General features: G+C 46.2%; 1 protein-coding gene across 4 annotated transcripts in view; it reads left to right on the top strand.

The window, feature by feature from the left end:
* The window catches only part of wake (wide awake), a 744,672-nt gene that overhangs the window by 506,243 nt on the left and 211,495 nt on the right, over positions 1-26,934 (top strand). For all 4 annotated transcript variants that reach the window (XM_071671228.1, XM_071671230.1, XM_071671229.1 and 1 more), the window contains one exon: positions 19,821-19,898. In XM_071671228.1, the coding sequence (XP_071527329.1) occupies positions 19,821-19,898 (78 nt within the window). The remainder of the gene's footprint in view (positions 1-19,820; positions 19,899-26,934) is intronic.

The raw sequence follows: 26,934 nt of genomic DNA, 5'->3' as shown, positions 1-26,934 counted from the left end.
CCCAGCGTGACCCCAGAACCTGTACTGACCCAGCGTGACCCCAGAACCTGTACTGACCCAGCGTGACCCCAGAACCTGCACTGACCCAGCGTGATCTCAAGGACCTGTGCTGACCTAGCGTGATCTCGAACCTATCATGATGACCCAGCGTGACCCCTGAACCCGTACAGATCCAACACGATCTCAAGGACCTCTGCTGACCTAGCGTGATCTCAGGACCTATCATGATGTTAATCTAGTGTGACCCAAGTTTCTGCTGGGCATTGAGAAGTGCGCTTTCTCCGTACGAAATGGATAGTGTTGACTTCTGTACTGACCTCCATAGTTTCCACCATACATTTAACATGAGGTTCCATCGAAGTACCATGATATCCAGATGGTTAGATGTGCGATGTGAATAGTTACACATTTGCGGCGACCTATTTCTGCGGTACTGGGAGAGAGAGAGAGAGAGAGAGAGAGAGAGAGAGAGAGAGAGAGAGAGAGAGAGAGAGAGAGAGAGAGAGAGAGAGAGGTTAAGACTCGGAGAGCCCCAATATCTTCCGTACTTTCTATGATTATACGAGTTTTCTAAACTTCTGTATGCTGTAGCCATCACACTCTCTCCGCGGGCATTCCAACCAAGCGCACACCTTCGCCTCACTAGCATCCCTACCAGCGCACACTTCCGCACCTCCAACATCCCTCCTACCAGCGCACAGTTTCGCATCTCCAACATCCCTCCTACCAGCGCACACTTCCGCATCTCCAACATCCCTCCTACCAGCGCACACTTCCGCATCTCCAACATCCCTCCTACCAGCGCACACTTCCACACTTCCAACATCCCTCCTACCAGCGCACAGTTTCGCATCTCCAACATCCCTCCTACCAGCGCACAGTTTCGCATCTCCAACATCCCTCCTACCAGCGCACACTTCCGCACCTCCAACATCCCTCCTACCAGCGCACACTTCCGCACCTCCAACATCCCTCCTACCAGCGCACAGTTTCGCATCTCCAACATCCCTCCTACCAGCGCACAGTTTCGCATCTCCAACATCCCTCCTGCCAACGCACACTTCCGCATCTCCAACATCCCTCCTGCCAGCCCACACCTCCGCATCTCCAACATTCCTCCTGCCAGCGCACAGTTTCGCATCTCCAACATCCCTCCTGCCAGCGCACACTTCCGCATCTCCAACATCCCTCCTGCCAGCCCACACCTCCGTGTACGCTAGTGTTTAAGAGATAAGGCAAACCAGATTCCAAAACATTTACCGACGCATTCTGTCGCGGGGGTCTGTGTGAAACGCCTGTGCGAGCCAGATGGCTTCATCTGCCTCCCTCCGAAGTGAAATGAAGCATTCTATATGTGAAAAGAATTAGGGTGGTTCCCACACGGGAGTTGATTCAAATCGATGAGGGAAGAGCGGACAGGAAGAGGGGAGCAAAACAAAGAAGAGAAATGGGAAATTTGATATAAAACGGAAGATTGGATTTTCAGAATGTGTGACAGACCAATAAGTCGGGGGGGCGTCCACATGACTCATGAGATGAATCCCCTAAAGTTCCCATCCCATGAAAATGACATATTACTTACTGATTCAGAATGGAGTTCAGAGGGATTTGTCTTAAATTTAATTTGCTTCTGTCATTCGCAATATATTTGGGTCTATGTATTGACACGCAACACACACATACGACATATATGTATATATATATATATATATATATATATATATATATATATATATATATATATATATATATATATATATATACATAGATAATCACAAAAGAACAAGTGATTTAGGAATATGTTGGTAGCAACAAGAGAAATGTAGCACGAAGACCCCGTGACACGTAATGCCCTTCCAACAGTGGTGATTCGAACCGCGTACGATTTGCGTGGTAGGTGGGTACGCTGGATACGTGGTCGGCTTAACCTCCTACCACGGAGATGATACACGATTCGAACCCTCGCAGAGAGAGAGAGAGAGAGAGAGAGAGAGAGAGAGAGAGAGAGAGAGAGAGAGAGAGAGAGAGAGAGACAACCCTCGTATCTTCAAAGAGAAGATAAAGTTGGATTCTGCGAATCTTGAAAAACGAGAGAAGGAACATTAAATCTGACACTCCAGAGCGCTTATGCTTTATATATATATATATATATATATATATATATATATATATATATATATATATATATATATATATGACCCGTGACCTCGTGAGGTGGGCGAACGTACTAAGCTGGGAAAACGAACGTACCACGGTCAGTGTGGAACGTTTTGTGCGCTCACGACAGAAAACGACTAAAAATCCATATTTCTTTTTTCTTTTCTTGTTTTCCCGCCTTTTCCGTCGAGGTTAATCTGAAATGATAAATCGTGATATTTGCCCACGACTGATATCCCTAGAGGGGCCGTGATCCCCAGCCTGTCATCAAGACTCGTTCCCATCCGGCATGACAGTCATTAAGGACACATGCAATAAAACATAGATGTTGTCTCAGGGACCGTGTAAACAGCTGTGGGCACGGAAGTCTTTATCGCCTCGCCTGCAAATACCGGAGGGATCCTGGAACATGCACTGCAGAGAGTCGACCATTCCTGAAATGTGTCAAAAATTGTGTTCTTGGCTCCGACGTGTTGTTGTGTGTTTGTAGGAGGAGGGTGGGCCTGGAAGAGTAGAAGTTCTAAGCTTGTACAAAACGTCGCCACTTGATCCTGTCATCTGTGGCACACGGTCGTAGTCTACAGAGAGTTCCTCTTCATACTGGCTAATTGATAGCTGGAGGATAAGCCACCCCAGATATACGTACAGGACTCTGGGGTAAATTAGACTCGTGTAGTTACGAAATGTCTGCTTTAAAAAGATATACAATGTCCCCTGCTTTTTTTGGGGGGAAAGTAGATTTTGCAATGCTGAATATGTGTCGTTTCCAGGACATAGCTTGGAGGATTTGGTGATATAATCATGGTTTTTGCAGAGATAGATTGTGGCATATATGAACAGTGGGATGCGAGTAGCATATAAAAAGACGTATTGGTAGAAACTTCTTTGAGCTTTATCACAGCTGAATTTGACCAGGTTACTCTTTGCCCATCACGAAGTACAACGTTAGGAAACCCTTCTTCTCCTACCGTGCAGTCTGACAGACAGATGTAAATGATCCTCTCGTCTGTGGAACAGACGAAAGGCTGTGGATCTCCTCCTTTCATACTGTCCAGACGAATCCCACCGAGAGTGTGGTCCGCTGAGAGATCATGTTCCATTAGGAACGGACCTTCGACCTTCATGAAAATGACACCTTTAAACTGGTCATTTATGCTCTCACTATCACCAGAAAGTGTTCACAAAAGTGTGTGTGTCTGATGTACTCCCTTGGACTTTATATAGTCGATTAAATCGACTGACGAAACTGTACGAGAATAGTCCCTCCCTCCTTAGGGAGAGAGAGAGAGAGAGAGAGAGAGAGAGAGAGAGAGAGAGAGAGAGAGAGAGAGAGAGAGAGAGAGAGAGAAAACGATATGAGTTCATAACGTCCAACTAAGTTCAGAGCGAAGAAAGAAAAGAGGATGGTTCTGATAACGTCATCCACCTCAGCAAGGGGAGGGACAGATGCAGCAAACAGCTGGCGCTGTTACCTCGAGGGGCTCTGCTGGCTGGCTGGGAGGCAGCTGGTGCTCCTGCTCGGGGTTAGCTTGGCTGCCGTGTCACATTGAAATTTTGAAGTCGTCACACTTTGGGCACTCATGTCTTATACAGCGATAATGTTGGAGTGTGGGTCCCCGTGAATGATGGATCCAAGGTGTCACACTGGCCATACTCTTCATTATAGAAAAGTAATGAGGCTGTCACAACTTATATATTTCATTTTATATATCATATAGGCCGAAGGGGGTTATATTCATATCTGTATATACAGTATAGACCCATGATGTTATACTGGCAGTGCTTATATAGGATGTTACACTGGCACTGCTTTATATAGGATGTTACACTGACATTACTTTATATGGGATGTTACACTGGCAGTGCTTTATATAGGATGTTACACTGCATAGACTTATATATTAAAGCCACATGATTATCGCACTGTCTTTACGTAGTATACTGTAGAACCCATGATGTTGTTAATCTTAATCCTGTAATGAAAAATGTTGTAGTAGTTAATAATGTCTACTTTTTTTTTTATGACAATTGAAGATGAGCTTCGTCAAGAAATATCAGTAGGTTAAGTTTACGCAGGCTCCTAACACAGACGCCAGAACCAGACGAAAAGACTTTACGACCAGTTGGTAGAAAAGATTTTTTTGATACACCTTTATTGATGTGGAGAAAATCCTTTTCCTGTAGAAGTAGATAGAATGGCATTTACGGCCCGCTCAGTGTCGAGCGCATAGGTTCGAATCCTGGTTGCAGCAGTCGGTCCACGGTCAACCCAGCTGTTCATCCAACCCTAGGGGTTAGTCGTTATATTGGGAACCTGCCTTAGGCTGTGTGTGTGTGTGTGTGTGTGTGTGTGTGTGTGTGTGTATAGCATGAATGAGATAACTTTGATTTGGGCTTCATAAGAATAAAATGTGTACCGCAGGGGTCATTCTTGGAGCCAATTTTCTTTCTCGTGTACTGTGTATCTTGATGACAGCCGTGAAGAGCCTTGTGTTGTCAAACGTGAAGCTTTGCAGGTGATGTTAACATGAGAAGTAGGGCGACTCAAATCAAACCTGCACAGCTGCAGACTGACATGGATCGATTGGTGGTCTGGTCCACAGATGTTAAGCGAATTTTTGATGTCAGTCAAGTGCTATGTTTTACGTATAAATACGAGATGGCAACCTCTGTATAGATTTCTCTTGACCTGGAAAAGGTAAATGAGAAGAAAAAAAGAAAATGTAGTGTAACAAGATCTCTGTTGACCGTAAGCTAAGGTAGCGGTGCGTGTAAGCAGTGAAAAAGGGGCGAACAAAAAAATTCTTCGTTTCACATGCAGTGCATTTCAGCTCAAATCTGAAAAACAAATCTTCGCTATTTTTGATTCACTGTTACGTCCACACCTTGAATATTGAATGCTGTGTTAAGTTTTTTCTTTTTTAGTCACCTTACTTGAAAAAAAAATAGAAATAAAAAAGGACGGAATTGAGCACCTAAAATAGTTCCCGGACAAAGAACAATTTCTGGTAGATCCGGCTTGATGACGTAAACTCACTCTCAACACAGAAGAGAGAAGGTTAAGTGGTGATTTGATGCAGATATACAGAAGCTATGACAGTATCGACCCCAACAGCTAAGTAAGGCTATATATTTCTGTGAGCCAGACTGATACTAGGTATGTAGGAAGGTGTATTACAGTTATATTACAGAGCCAGACTGATACTAGATGTGTAGGTTAGGTGTATTATAGGTATATCATAGAGCCAGACTAATACTAGGTATGTGGGTAGGTGTATTACAGGTATGTAATAGAGCCAGACTGATACTAGGTATGTAGGTAGGTATATTATAGGTGTATTATAGAGCCATGACGTCATATACTGTGGATAGATATAATTCTTTTCTTTGTATCAAAGACCAATGACAAACGTTTTAGTTATTCGTACTTATATACCGTACACCGTTGATGCTACGCAGTTGCTAAATCGTGGTTTTTAAACCGTTGGGGTTTTTACTGTCGGTAATAACAGTTTATAAATCGTTGCCGTACGCTGTGGCTACACGCACACACACACACACACACACACACACACACACACACACGCGCGCGCGCGCGCGCGCGTCTCGCCTTACGAGATCCACCTCTGGTAGAGGAGTGGGAGGAAATCCTCACGAAATTAGGGCCACAATTTTCCAGACGTCATTTTTACCATGGCGTGATTCCGCCAGGCGCCTGCGAGAGGCGGCGGCGGCGAAGGCGTCGGCAAGGGAGAGGGCAAACGGTGGAGTGAGGGGGATGACGCTACATGGCAGGTGTGTGGCGTCATCCCCTGCCGGACACACTCTGCGACACTGGCCTCCTCTTGATGGCAGTGTGTGAGCATATGCCTCTCTCTCTCTCTCTCTCTCTCTCTCTCTCTCTCTCTCTCTCTCTCTCTCTCTCTCTCTCTCTCTCTCTCTCTCTGCACATATAGATAGATAGATAGGTAAATAGATAGATAGATAGATGTGTGTCAGTGTGCGAATGATTTTCTACAAGACCTTTATCAGAATTAGAAAAGGCTTTTAAGATCGCTCAAGGTTCCAAATATATATCGCTGAAACTTTTCTCCCCGAGTTAACTTTCCAGTTGGCTTGTGCTGAGGCTGGGTCGTGTATGTTTTATGCGTTGTCGGGTCTCAAGAGATATCTACCCGGGTTATTATAATTCCCTCTCAGCTCTCCTGACCTGAGCAGTGTTCGGTAGTCCATATGTGACTCCTTCACACACACGCTTATCATCATCCTCGTTTGTCGATTATGTTCTCATCTACGTCAGTGGAATTTTTAGGCCTTCAAGGTGTTACTTTAGTCATGGCTGATCAGATACATACGTTAGATGATGGTGTGTAGCGAGAGGACGATATGTGTGTATATAGTCGTGAGGGTATAACACAGGACAGGGATGAAGCGTCTTGCATCTTATGAGGCATTGCTGGTTCAGTCAAGACTCGAAACCTCTCCCGAAACTGCTTTGTTTTGGGCTATCGGCCTTGAACGGCTGGTTGAGGGAAATGATTAATCTTCCTCCCTCTCTCTCAACGCCACCAAGATGAAGTGCTTCTACCCCAACAGTTCATATAATCTCTCATGCATAGTTCCAAAGAAATAAGTCGACCCCTTTTTTCGGGCTGTTTCGTAAGCCAGTATCAAGTGGTCCATAACAAGTCAGGATTTTCAGAAGCCTCATCGAAAGAGGCGAGGGTCGACAACCTCCCTAGGAGCTGCTGCGTCGTGACCCAAAAGTCTTTCGTGTCTGTTGAATTGAAGAATTTTATTCATGGAGAATGACTGGATCGTGAGGTGCCCTTGAAGAAACTGATGGTGTGTCATTAACTGTCATAAGAATAAGAGATGATTAGATTATCATTAACTGTCGTAAGGGATGATTAGATTAATCATTAACTGTCATAAGAATAAGAGATGATTAGATTATCATTAACTGTCGTAAGGGATGATTAGATTAATCATTAACTGTCATAAGAATAAGAGATGATTAGATTATCATTAACTGTCATAAGAGATGATTAGGTCAATCATTAACTGTCATAAGAGATGATTAGATTGATTATTTACTGTCATAAGAATAAGTGATGAATAGATTATCAGTGTATTAGATTATCAAGTGCATCATTAACTGTCATAAGAATAAGATATAATTTTTTAACATTACGTGATTTTATCGTGAGCCAAGAACATAAGCGTAACAACTGGGACAATTTTTATTTTCTATACAGGATTTTGTAGATTTGTCAACTTTGGCGTTTGTTAATCTGCTTGTCTGTCATGCCAGTGAGTACCACACGCCCTTACGTGGCCTGTATGAATACTCAGTGACTCCTGCCGGGTTCACGCCGTAGTGACTCACTCCTCACCTGGCTAACAGTGTGTAGGGTTAGAAATGCACACAGGTATGGCGACATTACTCTACACGGATGAGCACCCCTCTCAGGACTTATGTGTTGGTCATCAATGAGAGATTCACTCTATTAGTACAGCCCACACTTGCAGCCACGAACGAGAACAGGATTATATGAATGTGTTGTCCAGTTCTGTTTGGACGGTTCTGGGGATGATGATCTGTGCTCTTGAAGTGTTGGAAGTGTTGGTGTTGTATGACTCTTACAGTGGGGCAATTTCACCCGACCTCCCGTGCTGCTGGGTGCGTTTGCAAAATGATTTGAAAAACGTCTCATTCCACCGTCATGTGTCAGTGTGTGTGTGTGTGTGTGTGTGTGTGTGTGTGTGTGTGTGTGTGTGTGTGTGTCGTCTCGCACTGAGAGAGACTTTAGGCTTGATCTAAATCCTAAAAATGGGTAAAATTAATTCGAATCATTTATTCCGTAAGTGTTTATTTTTAAAGAATGTATTGGTGAGATCGTCATATATATATATATATATATATATATATATATATATATATATATATATATATATATATATATATATATATATATGATTTTCTCATTGGCTCTGTTGTACTCGAGCTGGCTTATTAGTGTGTCGCACTCGACATCTCATCACTGATATCTCTTGACACTCGAGATGGACGCACACTTCACACTCAGGTTGACAGTGTTTGGTCCAGTGTTTACAGGATAATGAAAATCACACAGATGACCAACTGCTACAATCATTTGACTGTCGTACATGGCAAATCTCCGTAACCTGGGAGCCAGTCAGTTTCTTTACCTGTTGAGTTCGACTGTACGACACTTGAACACGACGGTACGACCCTTTGATCACGACGGTACGACGTTGGAGCAAGACTGCGTCACCCATGAGCCCGACGGTACGACCCTTGAGCACGACAATACGACGCTTGAGCACCAGAGTATGAACCTTGAGCACGACGGGACGATCCTTGAACACGAGGGTACGACGCATGAGGACCAGAGGATGAACCTTGAGCACGACGGGACGATCCTTGAACACGACGATTGTTGCTGAAGAAAACTAGGGCATCATTACCCCGTGCAGTATTAATTGCTGTGGCCTGGCCGGGCCAAGTGGAGTACAAACAATTAACCCTTTCACAGGCGGAGACAAGAGCCACTCACGGACCAATTGTGTCATGGTGGTGGTGGGTGGTGGTGGGGGAGAGGGGAGAAAAATACATCATGACGTGTGGTTCTGAACCTTCCAATTGTTGACAACAAAGGCGCGGTAATAAGGGGCAGCTGAAGAGGCGTAAAATGCGCTTTATGTTGGGCAATTTTTTTTTTTTTTCTCTAGATCGTGGCAAATTTCACATTTTGACAATGATAAGGGAAAGAAAAAAAGAAATGTTTCGAACATTCATACACCAGGTGGCTGGAGTTAAACACGCTTCCGGTGTCTTTGATAACGGGTCATACAGATCAATTGAAATACATGACAATTATTTTATGTTTATAACTCGGATTTGGGGAAGGGAAAATGTATTTTGTAACTACCTGTTTTTCACAGTATGGATGGAAAGCGAGTTCTCTGCCTATGGACCTCCATTTCATGAATTTACTTTGCCGATGAAGAGATTCTGCCATTGGCCATGGCTAGGACTAGGGCTAGCGCGTAGCGCTCACAGCAAGAGAAGTGTTCCAGTCATGAATGAAGATTCGTGTAAGTTACGTGTCATCCAGAGCGTGTGTTAATGGAGAGAGTGATAGGAACCCTCGCGTATGTAAGGCAGAAAGGAAAGCCAGTGACCTGGGCCAGGGAGGGGAAGTAGACAGCCACTGTGGTGCTGGCTCACTACGCCACCGTCACTAACCCCCTCCCTATGCCCAGGTGGGAGTACGTATATGGACGGTGGTTCCCAGCCTGCCAACGTGTGTGTATGTGTGTGTGTGTGTACCTATGTGTGTGTGTGTGTGTCTATGTGTACATTTAGCTGATACCAATAAAGTATTATATACATCCAAAAACCATCATCATTTCATGATTGAGAAATAACAGAATCCACCTTCAATTAACAGTCGAATCACGTATAGAGGCAGTGTGTATTCATACGCTTCGCAATACAATACACTCTTACTAATTACCCGAGAGAGAGAGAGAGAGAGAGAGAGAGAGAGAGAGAGAGAGAGAGAGAGAGAGAGTCAACATACCGCAATCATAATCTCTCTCGCATCGCTTGTATTATCATCAGATAATGGACGGATATTCTTGAGCGAAGCAAACAGTCGATGCAGCTTCAATATATATTGTTTGCCTAGGGTTTTCTCGCATTGAGAAATTGAGTGATGTAGATCACCAGTGATTGATATGTTTCATGAGCTGACGTCGACGTAAACTGAGGTGTGTGTGTGTGTGTGTGTGTGTGTGTGTGTGTGTGTGTGTCCCGTTCAGGCACGCTTTTGAAGCGTTTATACCAAAGTCTCATCTATCTCGATTTGAAGTCTCGAAGCCCAACTGATTGCTGCCAGCGTTTACGCAACGGACGTGAGGATACAGAGTGGGGGAAGAGGTCTGTGTAATGATCTTGCGTGGGAAATATGTATTTTCAATGAGCGAAGACATAACTGTGGTAGAGATGTGAGATACGAATGTTCGATACGTCTCGCGCTGGTCTGCCTTATCTCAGACTCGACTCCAGCCTCTCCACTACAACAGTCACGGAAGCATTTGCCGATAGGTTGTATAGATATCAAGTACCCTCTCGTATAAAGATATTTCAAGGAAAGACAAAGAGTTTCTTTATATCTTCAGAACTATATATATACATATCATCTTACTATAATAGATGATAAAATGTGATTTATATTAATGAAATCTGACGAACTTCTCAAAAGTGCTCTAACTTTCCAAAGTCAATTACCATTATTTTAGATTGTAAAAGAAAATATGTGTGAAATATAGGTGCGTGCTCGGTACACCTGCGTGTTTCCTTAAACCTACGTTAGCAGATTTACAGGGTCAGCGGAGGAGGTCCAGAGGTATGAATAAGCCGTAGCAGAGCATCTGTCTCGTGATTTACCTCCCACCACCTCCTCACTTAGCCCTGGATGCCTCTTTCTGTCTGCTTTTACCCACCACCGAGCCACACACACACACACACTATATATATATATATATATATATATATATATATATATATATATATATATATATATATATATATATATATATATATATACGTGTGTGTGTGTGTGTGTGTGTGTGTGTGTGTCAATCAATTACTTTTTCACTCAAATCTACTAATTTTCACACATAAAAGTTGTTTTCCACCAGATGTAAATCTATGTGTATAGGTCTTGTCTTCTGTTGAGGCAATATAAAAGTGAAAATTTATACGACCTGGAGTATCATAAAGAGCTATTTTTATTGTTGTATTCTGGCCAATTTTCCAACCTTTTTTTTTTTTTTGCAAGTTATCCAACTGCCTCGACATTAAAGAAAAAAATCTCCGAAAATATGTGGCGTCTAAAGTCTATTTGAAATGTAATTTTCATTTTTTCAAATGTAACTGCAAGTGTGGTATTATATTTTTGGTACGCTCACATCGCGTAAAAAGATAAAGTTTCAAAGTTTATTACGTGGGTTTTGGCAGTGGTAGAGGGAGTTGCTGAAGCGTACCTGCTTCAGTAATGATCCGAACTGCTTCATTCGGACTGACACAGTATACAACACGTCTCCATTACTTAGTGTGTGTGTGTGTGTGTGTGTGTGTGTTAGATTCCCGTATCGTGTAGATTAAAACTGGCAGAGCGAAGGAGTAGAATCGTCACACCAGCTTAACGAAGGTTACCGCCAGGCTGCTTCGTTCACCCGACCAGCCCGCTGGGAGGATCCACCGAGCTGTGTGTGTTTTGTTTCCTGCCCTTTTACCTCACAAAGGAACTCCCGAGGTTTTATCCCCGCGCGTCCACATGCACTTTAAGAACCGCATCCTCTTATCTACATGTGTTAAAGATTTACTGTAAATGTGTAGAATAATCCGTATAAATAATTGGTCTCTAGTTTTGCTGTTGCGAGCGATGAATTCAAGTCGTTGATCGTCGGGATAGTGAGAGGAGCCGTGATATACGTACAGAGTGTGAGTGGGTCTTGGTCTCAGAAGTACCCTGAACACCTTACCTGCAGGAGGCGTTTCGAGTTGATAGCTGAGGTTCCACGGTGACGTTGCCGGCGTGAGTGGCCCGCCGGCAGTCGATAGGCCTAAAGCAGAAAGAACCAACTGGCCAAACGCAGTCTTGGGTGGGGGGAAATGAAGAGATCAGCTCTGTTAATCGGGCTCTCTCTCTCTCTCTCTCTCTCTCTCTCTCTCTCTCTCTCTCTCTCTCTCTCTCTCTCTCTCTCTCTCTCTCTCTCTTCAGTATCGGTTACACTCTCACTATCTCCCTTTCATATTCAGATGTCACTTGTCACATTCAGGATCAACATATTCCTCTGTGGCAGAACATGTCTGCCCGTCATCCCCCGTCACCTTCACTCTTGGCCCACATTATCCCCTCCCCCTTCCATTTTGCTTTCACACGAGGTCCCACTGTCACTCACCTTCACTTACCTTCTTCATTTCAGTCACTTTCACCATTCCTTCCCCCAACTCGCTTTCTCTCTCTCTCTCTCTCTCTCTGTCTCTCTCTCTCTCTCTCTCTCTCTCTCTCTCTCTCTCTCTCTCTCTCTCTCTCTCTCTCTCTCTCTCTCTCTCTCTCCATCCACGTGACCCAGACTTCACTTCATTATCTTCATCGTCGCTCTCTCTCACTTCATCTCATTACCTAACGTATCACTTTTACCCTGCATCCATCCATCCCCCTTTCCTTCCCTCCATTCTCACTCACTCTGATGTTACAGTGAATATTCCCCCTCCCCCAACCCACCCTCCTCCGCCGCCCTTAGTGCAAGACAGTATCTAGTCACATTACCGCGAAGGACAGTAATCTCGACTGTATAAACCTGCCCACGACCCTTAAAGGCTGGAGACCTAGCCTGGCACTGGTATCCGGACTGGGTATAACCAGATAATGTGGGGTCTTGGTGTATGTGTCTGTCTTAATCCACCGCTGCAGAAGAAACTCGTATTTTCATCTCAAACACAAGGTCACATTTATTTCCATATTTTATCGTTTCCTTTTTCTTAGATTTTCCCGTGACCCTCTGTACGCCCCGCTGTGAATTCTGAGTATGGTTTATGGCTGGGGAGGGAGAGAATCTTCTTTTATTCCATGGTAATACAGAGTATTTCTGGAAGAAAGGGAGGAAGAAGAGAAAGCGACAAAGGGTTCTCTGGTAGACGAGGATAGACGAGGTCAGAATCCATTATGTATGTGGGAGCGAGACGCGGCAGCAGCAGCAGCAGCAGCAGAGCGGAGGTTAAGGAATAGGTGTGGTGCTGGCCAACAAGTGGGTCAGGTCCCATGTGAAAGGGAGTGGGAGGAGTGGTCAGGAGGGCGTCCAGCCACAGGACCTACCAGCCTATAGGTACTGGCAGGCCTGGCTGGTCACCCAACTCACCCTCAGGACTACTAGCTTCGACCCCACGCGTCCGCCGGGAGTGGTGATTGGCCATCAAGGGTGACAAGAGGGTGCAGGTTGGATTAACTTTTGTCTGGGGCTTAAAAGGGGCGATTAAACTGGAGATGCAGACCTTATTTTGTAAGTGATCCTGTGTCCCAGTTGTATTTTCCTAGGTGAACCTGTGTTCCAATTTTGTGGCGTGTTGTTGCATTGATGTGGTATATATATTTATATGTATGTATATATATATATATATATATATATATATATATATATATATATAGAGAGAGAGAGAGAGAGAGAGAGAGAGAGAGAGAGAGAGAGAGAGAGAGTGTGTGTACGCGGGTAGAGGTTAATTGCCAAATTGGCTCGTAAGGAATTGTTTAATCACCATGACATTCATTAGGTAAGCATTTAGTCACTTGGTTACATAACTGTGCGACACTCGCCCTGCCGACGCCGCCGGGGGGGAGAGGGAGGCCGCTGGCCGCTGCTGCCTTCTCATAATGTTGAGTTTTAATTACTGCGTCTGTGTTAAGCCACGTGAAAGACCTGGTCTGTTCCTTCCTCACCAGCAGCAGCGAGAGCGCGCCTTTTTGACTTCGACTGCACCCACCGTTCACATCCATCCTCAGTTCGAAAAACCTTTTCAGTTCGACCTCGTAGTCTTCGAAGTCTTCAATATCACCCCCGATTCAGGACCTTTCGGTTTCAATCTCAAGTTTTACGTCCGGAACTTTGCTGGTGCGAGCGAGTTCCATTGTTAGCCATAGGTTCAATTGTGGATCGTCTGTCTGATCCTCCCACACTCTTTGTTCATTCTGGGACATACCTCTGAGTGAGGACTCTACCCTGGAGGGTGGGCGAATCATAGCCCATCTTGGGCAACCCTGTCAAGTGTACATAGTGGCGGATGATGCTGAATGGTCTAGCTGTTTGTACATGGGGAATGGAGAGTGACTGACTGATGAATTGCCGGGGTAAGAGGGTATTCGTCATAGCGTAGAGGATGATGATAGAGACGTGACTAAAAGAGCCTGACGCCCCTGTACTGGTATTATTGGTCTTATTACCAAGTTTTTCGTAATGATAAGAATAATGATCATATTCATATATTGATGATGATAAAGATAATTATGATGATAATCATATTACTATGATTATTACTTATTGATAATGATGATCATATTATGAACTATCATTTTATTATTATTATCATTATCGTTATTATTATTTTTCTCTTATTATTATCATCATTACCATTATTATTATTATTATTATTATTATTATTATTATTATTGGCAGATTCTAGTATCCTTATTAGAAATTGTTTTTTTCTCTTTTTAGCCCAAAATTTTCATGATAGTTTTAATGGGATTGGGTTTCGATCTCTTCATCAAAAAATTGATCGTGGGTAGTGCAAAATCGTGATGGTGAACGGTATACCGTGGGCAGGCCATTCGACAAGTAAGCTTGAAACATGTGGGCCGAACCTTCAAGCTTCTTGAAGAAGTGAAAGACGTCAGATGGTTCTCTGGAAGCAGAAGAATCAAGTTGAGAACAAGAAAAAAGAAAAAAAAAAATTTTCATCCAGCATTCTTAGTTTAGCGAAGAATTTTCCACCGGAGGAGATCAAATGCCGAGGGAGGAACGAGTTTAGAAGATGACACTTTGGACAACCTGAATCGTGAATGGGGCTCAAAGGTAAGCAAGGGGGCCACCAACATGTCAGCCTACATTATTGACCCCGAGACGTGATCGTGACCTGAGGACGACAGTGCACCCACCGGGGACAGAAGCTAACCGGCAAAATAATGATGGAAAGGTGGGTTTGGAGGGGGAGGAAGGGAGATGATGGAAAGGTGGGTTTGGAGGAGGAGGAGGGGAGATGATGGAAAGGTGGGTTTGGAGGAGGAAGGGAGATGATGGAAAGGTGGGTTTGGAGGGGGAAAGGAGATGATGGAAAGGTGGGTTTGGAGGAGGAAGGGAGATAATGGAAAGGTGGGTTTGGAGGAGGAAGGGAGATGATGGAAAGGTGGGTTTGGAGGAGGAAGGGAGATGATGGAAAAGTGGGTTTGGAGGAGGAAGGGAGATAATGGAAAGGTGGGTTTGGAGGAGGAAGGGAGATGATGGAAAGGTGGGTTTGGAGGAGGAGGAGGGGAGATGATGGAAAGGTGCGTTTGGAGGAGGGGGAGGGGAGATGATGGAAAGGTGGGTTTGGAGGAGGAGGAGGAGGGAGAAAGACAGGTCGAAACTTATTCTAAAAATAAGTGATTGTGTGAAGGTGGTGTTGTGCGGGAGGAGGTGTACAGGCTGCGGTTTTGCCTTTCCCGTCACCCTTCGCACGCGAGTGAGGCAGATGACCCCTGGACCTACGGAGAGATTTGAGGTTGATGAAGCATCTAGTGCCATCATCTCTCAGACAGAACTCCTCCTGCAGTGTTGTGAGACAACTGAGTTAAACCTGTTCCTTTCCCTGCGCAGTCGGTGCTTGCCTGGAGAGTCAGCTGGCCTTTGCCTGGAAAGCCAGTTTGGTCCTTTGCCTGGAGTGTCAGTTGGCCCCAACCTGGAAAGCCGGTTTGGTCCTTTGCCTGGAGTGCCAGCTGGTCCTTGCTCGGAGTGCCTGTCGTGCTGTGACTTAACATTCACACAACCATTTACCATGACCTGGAACGTCGTGTATGACATGACTGCCGTCTTCCAGTCCATTGTCAAATCCTGGAATGATGTCACCAAGCTCGTGTGGTCCAGCGCTGCAGAAAGTGTGGGTCACACGTCTTATTAAAAACATTCCTGAAGCTTCATTATGTTTTGCTGAGAGTATCTTCTGCTCCACATATGAGTCGAGAACCAGGTTCACGACCTGGTGTTCCAGGAGACAGTCCAGAAACCTGGAGAGAAGGAATTAGAAATCTATATCCAAGATCATGAGTCGTTGTTTCAGAGAGGACGCTCCGGCCGAGGGTGTTAGTTCCTCGTTGTCATCACCTCCAGGGTCGAATGAACCCCCCCGAGGTAACCCTGTGTTACAGCTTCTACTAAGATAAAAAAAAGTAAGACTACGAGAAGACAGTGTTGTGAGGTGCCCTCACTTTCCCCATCTCCGTCTGAACGTAAGACATGATACTTCTAATGCCATCCAATGACACTGGCGCGTGTTGGCTCCCGCGATGACCCTGGCAAAGTAAAATATGGAATGAAAAAAAAAAAAAGTCTTCAGCAAACACAGATGGAGGAGTTCCACTTCCTGACTGATAGGAGACAAGTCCTCCTCTTGAACCCCACTTGGTCGAGAAGGCCAGAGGCAATAATCCCAGGCCAGCGTTGGTTATTTTCCGCCTCCTTTATCACATCTCCGGCAATCTCTTCACCTGAGTGCCGCCCTCGTCACAATAAGGGTGGGGGGCTCGAAGGATGCACCACCTTTACCCCTCCTCACCCACCCATCCTAACTTGGTCCCGCGTCTCTAAACATTCATGAAATGTTCAACCCCTTTAATTCTTTTTTCTTTTATCACATCAAACGTCAGATTTATAATTTAAGTCGAGTGACTTGATTGTCCAATCCTCTGTGAGAGACCAAGAATTCTGACAGCCATGTAATTAACCTCTGTGTATTTTGGTGGGGTCCGTAAGATTCTTCATAAAGGAAGGTTTGTATAATGAAAATGGAATCGTTGCAGTAGGTGTGGGTGAGTGGGTGGGTGTTGATGTGTGTGGGTCTGGGTCAGTGCAGGTCAGTGTTGGTGTTGTGTCAGTCTCTCTCTTTGTGTGGAAGTCTCCGTGTCTGTTTGTGTAAACACATGGGTCTGCGTGTTTCTCTCCCTCTGTCTGTTTGTGTCAAGCTTTTGTGCTTATGTTTTGCGTGTGTGTGTGTGTGTGTGTGTGTGTATTTTTTTGTGATATGGATGGATGGGTGTTCGTACTCGCGTGCGTGTGATCCTGCCACGCCCAGGAGTCGAACCCATGTGTTTCCGACCCGTGCTAACTCGTTCGTGTAAGTGTCTGTCTGTCTGTCTGTCTGTTCACATAAGAGTAAAGACACAGCACATACAGACAAGGTTACGAGACGGGGCAACACGAATGTAAGCCTCTCTCCCCATAACACACAAACCGTAATCACACAGAGTATTTCACTCACGCCACCACACCGCTACCACACACCACTACCGCACCACCACACCGCTACCACACACCACTACCGCACCACCACACCGCTACCACACACCACTACCGCACCACCACACACACCTATATATCTCTACCTAATTCTACAGCTTCGTGACTCTTCATCTACATCACATTCAGTGGTAGTCCTTATTATGTGAAAGATATCTTTATATCTGTCATAGTCCGTTGCCCGAGATGACTGTGACAAATCGATTTCTACGAGGCGAAGGGGGTCGAACCCTGCCTCTCATGGTAAACTGCGGGAGTCCATGACGAGTGTGTACCACACATCATGCATTTGTTACCACACAAGTGTACGCCGAGGCCTACACCTGTTACCACACAAGTGTACACTGAGTCTTACACCTGTTACCACACAAGTGTACCCAGAGTTCTACACCTGTTACCACACAAAAGTACCCCGGGTCTTACACCTGTTACCACACAAGTGTACCCCGAGTCTTACACCTGTTACCACACAAGTGTACCCCGGGTCTTACATCTGTTGACTCACAAGTGTACCCCGAGTTCTACACCTGTTACCACACAAGTGTACCCCGAGTACTTACGCCTGTTACCACACAAGTGTACCCCGAGTTCTACACCTGTATTACACAAACATTTTCTTGTCTTTAACTCCACACTCAGACACAAACAGACACATTTTTATCATAATTTCAGGAAGCAATGGACAATATTTTTTTCTAATCTTTATTTCTTTGTTCTGCCTGCCTCTATGTATAAGTGAATTTCCCACCACCCACTTAACTATGTCTGGCCCTCATAGACCTAAGCATGTACTTGGATAACTTGATTGATCTGTTGTTGTGTTTATTCTTTTAAGTTTAAGGATGTGGCATCCTGTCCACCACAGACCCACGTAACTAACCCTCATCCAGCTAACTATGTGTACCCTAAGCTTACCAGTTGTGCCCCCTAGAAACAGTTAAAACTACGTTCAACCCCAACCTATCTAACCACATCCATATCCCACCCAATCTCACCATGTCCAATCCCCAGTCTAAACACGGCCACCTCCCCCTAATCCCAGTCTGAACCCGACCATCCTCACTCATCTCACCACGTACACCCGGTTAATCATGTTTGTTTACCCCGACGGTATTAACCACGTAAACTCCTGATCTATCTAACCACGTGCTCCCCCTCCCCCTAAAAAGTTATTCTCATCTTCCCCTAATATGTTTAACAGTTAACGCGCCCTTTACCCGGTCAACTACGTGACACTTATAATCATCTACATATGAAACCACTTTCACCAGTCACCACGTGAACCCCATCATGAACGCCTGGCCCATCTAAACACGTGCACCTTAACAGACCACCGTGGTCCATCTTACTCCGTTCAACGTCTCTAACCACGTGCACTCTAGCTAAACACGTCCATCCATGATCCATCTAAACACGTGCACCTTAACAGACCACCGTGGTCCATCTTACTCCGTTCAACGTCTCTAACCACGTGCACTCTAGCTAAACACGTCCATCCATGATCCATCTAACCACGTGTATCTTAGCCAACCACGTGCATCTTAGCTAAACACGTCCACCCATGATCCTTCTAACCAAGTGCATCCTAACCAACCACATCCACCTATGGTCCACTTAACCACGTGCATCCTAGCTAAACACGTCCACCCATGATCCTTCTAACCAAGTGCATCCTAACCAACCACATCCACCTATGGTCTACTTAACCACGTGCATCCTAGCTAAACACGTCCACCCATGATCCTTCTAACCAAGTGCATCCTAACCAACCACATCCACCTATGGTCCACTTAACCACGTGCATCCGAGCTAAACACGTCCACCCATGACCCATCTAACGACGAGTATCCTAGCCAACCATGTCCACCCTTGACCCCATCTAACCACGTGCACCCCAGTTAACCCCATCCACCCCTCACCCATCCACCCACCCACCCCCTGACCTTCATAAGTGCACCCCACCTAACCACACCCTCCACCCAACTCTTTCACCCCCGGGGCTGTAGCCTAAACTAGCCACGTCCACCCCTTGACCCCATCTAACCACGTGCACCCCCAGCTAGCACGTCCACCCCCTGACCCCATCTAACCACGTGCACCCCAGTTAACCCCATCCACCCCTCACCCATCCACCCACCCCCTGACCTTCATAAGTGCACCCCACCTAACCACACCCTCCACCCAACTCTTTCACCCCCGGGGCTGTAACCCAAGCTAGCCACGTCAACCCCCTGACCCCATCTAACCACGTGCACCCCCAGCTAGCCACGTCCACCCCCTGACCCCATCTAACCACGTGCACCCCCAGCTAGCCACGTCCACCCCCTGACCCCATCTAACCACGTGCACCCCCAGCTAGCCACGTCCACCCCCTGACCCCCATCTAACCACGTGCACCCCCAGCTAACCACGTCCACCCCCTGACCCCATCTAACCACGTGCACCCCCAGCTAGCCACGTCCACCCCCTGACCCCATCTAACCACGTGCACCCCCAGCTAACCACGTCCACCCCTGGTACAGATGCGGGGAGCACCAGTCGGCACCAGGTTGTCCCGGCTGACTCACCAGTACGACCCCTTCTCACGGTCACCACTTTTGGTAAGTTGACGTTCAGTCATCACACCCGCTAGATGTGGCTCTGTGCACTGGTGTCTGTAGCTCTGTGCACTGGTTCCTTGTAGTGTGCACTGGTCCTTGTAGTGTGCACTGGTCTGCGTAGTGGCTCTGTGCACTGGTCTGGTCCTTGTAGTGTGCACTGGTCCTCGTAGTGGCTCCGTGCACTGGTGTCTGTAGCTCTGTGCACTGGCCTGGTCCTTGTAGTGTGCACTGGTCCTCGTAGTGGCCCTGTGCACTGGTCTGGTCCTTGTAGTGTGAACTGGTTCTCGTAGTGGCTTCCGTGAACTGGTGTCTATAGCTCTGTGCTCTGGTCTGGTCCTTGTAGTGTTGTGCACTGGCCCATGTAATGGCTATGTGCACTGGTGTCTGTAGCGTGCACTGGTCCTTGTAGTGTCTTTGTGCACCGGTCCTTGTTATGGCTCTGTGTACTGGCTATTGTCGTGGCAGTGGTCTTGATAATGTTTCTGTGCGCTGGTCTAAGTAGTGGCTCTGTGTACTGGTCCTTGTTATGATTCTCTTTGCCTCGTACCACTCCGGTGGCTCTGTGCACTGGTTTCCGTACTTCATAGGGTCTCTGTGCACTGGTTTCCATACTTTATAGGGTCTCTGTGCATTGGTTTCCGTACTTTATAGGGTCTCTGTGCACTGGTTTCCGTACTTTATAGGGTCTCTGTGCACTGGTTCTTGCAGTGCTTCTGTGCACAATGCCTCGTGTCAGCTCTGTGCGCCGGTTATTGTAACGTGCACCTGTCCTTGTGTTGGTTGTGTGCACCAGTCCTTGTCGTAGGTGCACCAGTCCTTGTCGTAGGTGGTGTCTTAATGTGTGCACTGGTCTTCGTCGTTGTTTCATGTCCTGGTCCTTGCATTGTGCACTCGTCCTTGTATGTGGCTTATACAGTGGTGTCTGTCGTAGGCGGTGGTCCTTTTATTGGTTTTGTGAACTGGTTGTTGTCGTGAATTTGTGAACTGGTGTCTGTGGTGTGTATTGGTATTCGCAGTTTCTCTAAGGATTGGTCTTGTAATGGTTCTGTGCACTGGTTCTTGTAGCCCCTACAGTGTAGTAAATCTATCCATTGGTCTTCGTACTATAAATGTGCCCTTGTAGTGGTGTCATGGAATGGTCCTTGCTGCACTTCTGTGCACAGGTTCCTGTAGTGTGCACCTTCTTTTGTAGAACTGCTCATTGGTCCTTCTGGTGTTTCAGTGTCCCGGTTCTTGTATTGTACACAGGTCCTTGTAGTTGCACTGGTTCTTGTAGAGGCTCTGTGCATTGGTCCTTAGTGTTAGCACTTGTTCTTGTAGGGGCTGTGTGCAGTGGTCCTTTTAGTGGCTCATTGGTCCTTGTAGGGTCCTTGTAGTGGTTCTGGGAGCTGGTCATTGGAGTCATTCTGTGCACTAATCTTCGTAGTGGCTTTGTGCCCTGGTCCTTGTAGTTGTAGACCTCTCCACTGGTTCTCGTAGTAGATGTGTCCACTGGTTCTTATAGTGTATCTTTGCACTGATAGTAGATGTGTCCACTATTCCTTGTAGAATATCTGTCCACTGGTCCTTGTAGTAGATATGTCCACACCCCCTTGTAGAAGATTTCTCCACTGCTTGTAGTAGACCTGTCCACTCGACCTTGCAGTAGAAATGTACATGGATAACTTATAGTAGATCTGCCACTGGTCCTTATAGTAGATCTGTCCACTAGTTCATGTAGAGTATCTACCCACTGGGTCTTTTAGTCACATGGTCTACTGGTTCTTACAGTGGCAGTGAGCACTACCTCAGTGTTGTCTTTGTCCAGTGGTCTTTTCAGTGGTTGGTCCTGCCGGAGCCATGTGTTCTGATCCTTTCTGTAGGGTTGTGTGCTTTTATGGCCCTATCCCCTACTACCCTCTGTACTGGTCTTCGTCATGAGTGTGTGTGTGTGTGTGTGTGTGTGTGTGTGTGTGTGTGTGTGTGTGTACTGGGGCATGTCATAGGTCCTCTTGTTCACTAGTTTATGCGTTCCAGTCGCTACCGTTGTTGCTTAACATGGGTCTTCTCATGGCTCTGCGTGATGGTCATTGCAGAGGAACTCACTGCTGGTTCTTTGTGGTTCTGGAGATGGTTCGTGTTGTTTCGTCGGCAGTAGTGGGTTGGTGTAGTGGGTCTTGTAGCCCCTGATATTGGTTCCTTAAATGCTATTTGGACCGCTTTTTGCTAATCATTGCTTGAGCACTAGTATTCATAGAAGTAGCAGTAGTAGTAGGGATAATAGTAATAGTAGTAGTAGTAGTAGTAGCAGTAGTAGTAGTAGTAGTAGTAATAGTAGTAGTAGAAGTAGTAGTAATAGTAGTAGTAGTAGTAGTAGTAGTAGTAGTAGTAGTAGTAGCAGTAGTAGTTTATACTGTTTCTATTTCTAAAAAAAAAAAAATGTATGTAGTGACATGACTTAATTTTATGTGAACTTATCTCTGTCTTCCGTGTCACGCCTCTGTGCATTAATCGTGTTCAAAGGTCTATGTACTTATTCTGTGCACTGGTCATGTTACGGCCCTGTATACTGGTCCTTGTCGTGGCTCTGTACTTGGCCCTTGACGTGGCTCTGTCAGTTGGTCCTTGACGTGGTTCTCTGTATATTGGTGTATCTCGTGGTGGTTGTATATGCTCGTTACTCTTCCAGTTTGACCTCCTGGCTTGTATCATGACCATGCTTGAGATCTCCTCTTGTTGTTCAGTCCCGGTCATAAAAGTTCGGTCCGGTCTTCCTTCTTCCGTTCATTTATCATTCGTGTGTTCGGTTATCAGTCTATCCGTTCGTTCGCTTAGCTTTTCGTCCGTTCGTTCGCTTAGCTTTTCGTCCCTTCGTTCGCTTAGCTTTTCGTCCGTTCGTTCATCTACTGTACCGTCGTTTTGAACACCCTCCCCCCGACCCATGTCCGCTATGACTTCATCACATCATACCCAATATTAAATCGAGTACGACCTCGTTGTCGACTTCGTCTGTGGTTGGTGAGGTGAGCCAGGGAGGCTCGTACACAGAGTCTGATTTGATTGACTCCAGTTGTATGGTAAATTACGGAAAAAAATTTTGATTGACGTCAGTTGTATGGTAAATTACGGCCAAAAAAAAAATCACAACTGATTTTAACTTCATTGGGTTCCGAGGGTCAGGTTGTGTGTGTGTGTGTGTGTGTGTGTGTGTGTTTAACGAGATGACTGTTGTGGTCTGTGATGAGCTGACGCTGTCGACAAGTTGGCCAAACAATACGTGTCCCGGTGTGGTTTTTAACCAGGGCTGGAAATTTGGCGGAATTCTTTTGTCGGGGTTCAGTCCGCCGCGTTCCAGTGGATGTGAACTGGTGCTCGCTTGACATCATTGTCGTCGGGGGCAGTCTGAATGGCTGCCACCATGGACACGAAAATTTCATAATGTTCAATGTTTTGTATGAGATCTTAGACGGGAGGGAACTGGGTGTCCTTGGCCCTGGGATCTTAGACGGGAAATAGGGAACTGGGTGTCCCTGGCCCTGGGATCTTAGACGGGAGGGAACTGGGTGTCCCTGGCCCTGGGATCTTAGACGGGAGGGAACTGGGTGTCCCTGGCCCTGGGATCTTAGACGGGAAATAGGGAACTGGGTGTCCCTGGCCATGGGATCTTAGACGGGAGGGAACTGGGTGTCCCTGGCCATGGGATCTTAGACGGGAGGGAACTGGGTGTCCCTGGCCCTGGGATCTTAGACGGGAAATAGGGAACTGGGTGTCACCTGGCCCTGGGATCTTAGACGGGAAATAGGGAACTAGGCCGTCCCGGGTCCTTGTTCCTCAAGGATGGAGACTCCACAAAATTTGCGTGACTGTAGCGCACTGGTGTCCACCTCAGGGGAACAGGAATGTAGCTGGTGACGAGAGTTACTTAAAGTAGAACTAATGACTTCTCTCATACCGGTGTTTCAAGGAGATTACTAGAAGTGAGTGATTAGGAAGTCGTTGAGATGGCTATTAAGCTATGTGCATTAAAGACATTGCGTGGCGATTAGAACTGAAGCTCCCTAGAGGAAGGTGTGGTGAGGAGAGGCGGGGCAGTGCAGTTGGAGAGGGAAGGGAAGGGAGGGGAAGCACTCAATGGATAGCAGTGAGGTTTTGAGGGCTATGAAGATCTTGAGGACGGTAAAGTCATGTCTTGTGGAATGGTGAAAATCGTGGTGGCAGAGCAGTCATGAGGAGTGATGAGATTTTGAAAATAGTGGGGATACTAAAGTCATGAAGGCAGGGAATTCACCAGGTGTGAATATATGAAGTGATGTCGGTAAGAGCAAGGAAAACATAAGCGTATTACACGCACAGGAAGCAGTGAAGCATTGGTGATTTGGGAAGACACAGGGAGGGATGAGTTCGTACTATTGTTTCTGTGTTTTGGCCCATACCATGGTTCTGTATGTTGGCCCATACCATGGCTCTGTATGTTGGCCCACACCATATGGCTATGTATGTTGGCCCATGCCATGGCTCTAAAGGTTGGCCCATACCATGGTTCTATAGGTTGGCCCATACCATGGCTCTGTATGTTGGCCCATACCATATGGCTTTGTATGTTGGCCCATGCCATGGCTCTATAGGTTGGCCCATACCATGGTTCTGTATGTTGGCCCATACCATGGTTCTGTATGTTGGCCCATACCATGGTTCTGTATGTTGGCCCATACCATGGTTCTGTATATTGGCCCATACCATGGTTCTGTATGTTGGCCCATACCATGGGCCTGTATACTGACTCATACGATGGCTCTGTTGAATGGCTTATACGATGATTCTGTACACTGGCCCACTCTATGGTTCCGTATACAGGCCCATACGATGGGTCTGTACATTGGCCCATACCATGGCTCTGTATACTAACCCATGCCATGACTTTGTATACCGTTCCTCTCTACTCCGCGTAGTGAGTTCCTTGTCGCAGCCGTGCTCTAGCCAGTGCTAAAGGCTTCGTGTCTTAGCCAACGTCGCGACAAACTTTTACTGATCCTAGTCACGTCTCTGGGCACCCTTGTCTTCGTAGCTCCTTTTGTGGCGACCCTTCTAATGCCTCTGTGTACATTCCCTTGTCATGACTTCACCTACTAGTATTAGGTGGCTTTAAGTACTGAGCCACTTCGAGTACACGGTGCTGTTCGCTTCATAGTTCTGTATATTAGTCCTGGTACATCTAACGTAGTGTGATGAGTCCTTCGTATGATTTTATGTGGTCATCGCTGTGCTGGTTGTGGGTTACTGGTTCTTGCCCTGATTTTTTCTTATGGTCTTGGTCGAGGATCTGTCTATGTTGATCCTCACCATTTTTAAGCTCAGTGATGATCCTCATCATAGTAGCTACCTCTCTGTCTTGGTTTTGTGTATGGATCGTCATCTCGGCCCTGTTTATTAGTCACTTTGTTTGCTCTGTGTCTCGTTACTTGTCGTTCTTCTGTGATTGTGGTTCATGTCGCTTCTCTGTGTACTAGTCTTAGATATACTTGACGTTGTGCTTATGTATGCTGGTCCTCTGCGTGCTCATGTGGTTCCTCTCGTGACTATGTATTACACCTGGTCGTAACTCTAGCTTATGGTCCTTCTCGAAGCTCTGTATCATGGCACTATCTGCTGGCTTTTATTATGTCTCTGTTTATTGGTCCTTTTCATAATTTCTACCCATTGATTCTTCATATGGCTTTGTGTCCTGTTCTTTTATCATGGCTCCATCTGTTGGTGTTTGTTATGACCCTGTGTACTGGTCCTTACTCTAGATTTGTACTGTGGTGTCTTGTGGCTTAATGTAGTGGTCCTACTCGTAGCTCTGTGCACTGGTGCTTATGCCCTTGTGTGCTGCTTGTCATCGCAGTTGTGTGTATTGATTCTAGTAGTGGATGAAAGTACTGGGGGGTTTTCATGGCTCTGTGCACAGGTCTCTTCAGTAGCTCACTGTGCTGGCCCTTGTCTGTTGCTCTCTGTAACGATGATTGTCGTTGCTATCTGTCCTGGCCTCCATGTCTGTTGATACTGTATTTTGCCGTAACTGTATTGCTCTGCATAATGGCTGTGTACTTTGGTCATTTCCATGATGTGTGTGTGTGTGTGTGTGTGTGTGTGTGTGTGTGTGTGTATGTGTTGGTTCAGCTCTCAAGGCCTTCGTGTCCTCGTTCTCAATGTGGATACGTATGTGCGCTGCTTCCGTAGCTTCCGTGTGTGTGTGTGTGTGGGTGTTTGGCCACTCCGTATATGGGCGTTGGTTGTCGTCGGTGTTGTAGTTATAATCACCGGTAGCTTGACAGGTCCGTGTCAGTTTGCATGTTTGCTTATCGGCCTCTGTGCATCGATCAGTTTTCCCCCTCCTCCCCTCCCTAGCTTTCACTGCTCTGGTTCTCCATGCTGTGTGTCCTGGTCATTACCGTGTGTCTATATGCTGGTCCGTGTGGCACTATATATACTAGTCTTTAAGGCTCTATTAACCTCTGTTCTCAGCCGTGCTCAATGATCCACTTTGTGGGTCTTTGTACTGGCCATTCTCTCCATCCATGTGCAGGACGAAGTAGAGATTTGAACTGGTCCTCATCGTAGGTGGGTGTGTGTGTGTGTGTGGCTAGGTGGACTAGCCCGTGTCATCTCTTACCGAGGAGAGTGGAGTCAGAGGTAGGTGTTCAGTGCATAAGAAGCGTGAAGCGGAGGCCGCTGCATATCTTCAAGCGTAAGTGAGATGGAGTGCCATTTAAACCACAGGCCGGAATCAGCCTGTAACTGGATATGCATGTATGATGGCTACGGCACCCAACAGTCTAATGGACCAACTAATCATGGAGGAAGTCTTGTTTCCAGATTTGAGCCGCGAAGGTATAGTGCAGGCTGCCAAAATGAAGGAAATGTGATTGAAATGTATTGTACACAGATGTATTTGCTGCATGTTCCCCGTTCCTCTCTGTCTCCTAGGCTGGGGGTCATCAATAACCCACCATAGGTGGGACCCACCCATAACCCACCTCATGGGGGGAAGGAGGAGAGACCACAAATAACCCATCGG

Source organism: Panulirus ornatus, chromosome 16 (assembly GCF_036320965.1).
Source record: "Panulirus ornatus isolate Po-2019 chromosome 16, ASM3632096v1, whole genome shotgun sequence".
In the NCBI taxonomy this organism is placed as follows: Eukaryota; Metazoa; Arthropoda; class Malacostraca; order Decapoda; family Palinuridae; genus Panulirus; species Panulirus ornatus.
Note: the sequence above shows the minus strand (reverse complement) of the source record. Positions and strands in the feature narration are given on the sequence as shown.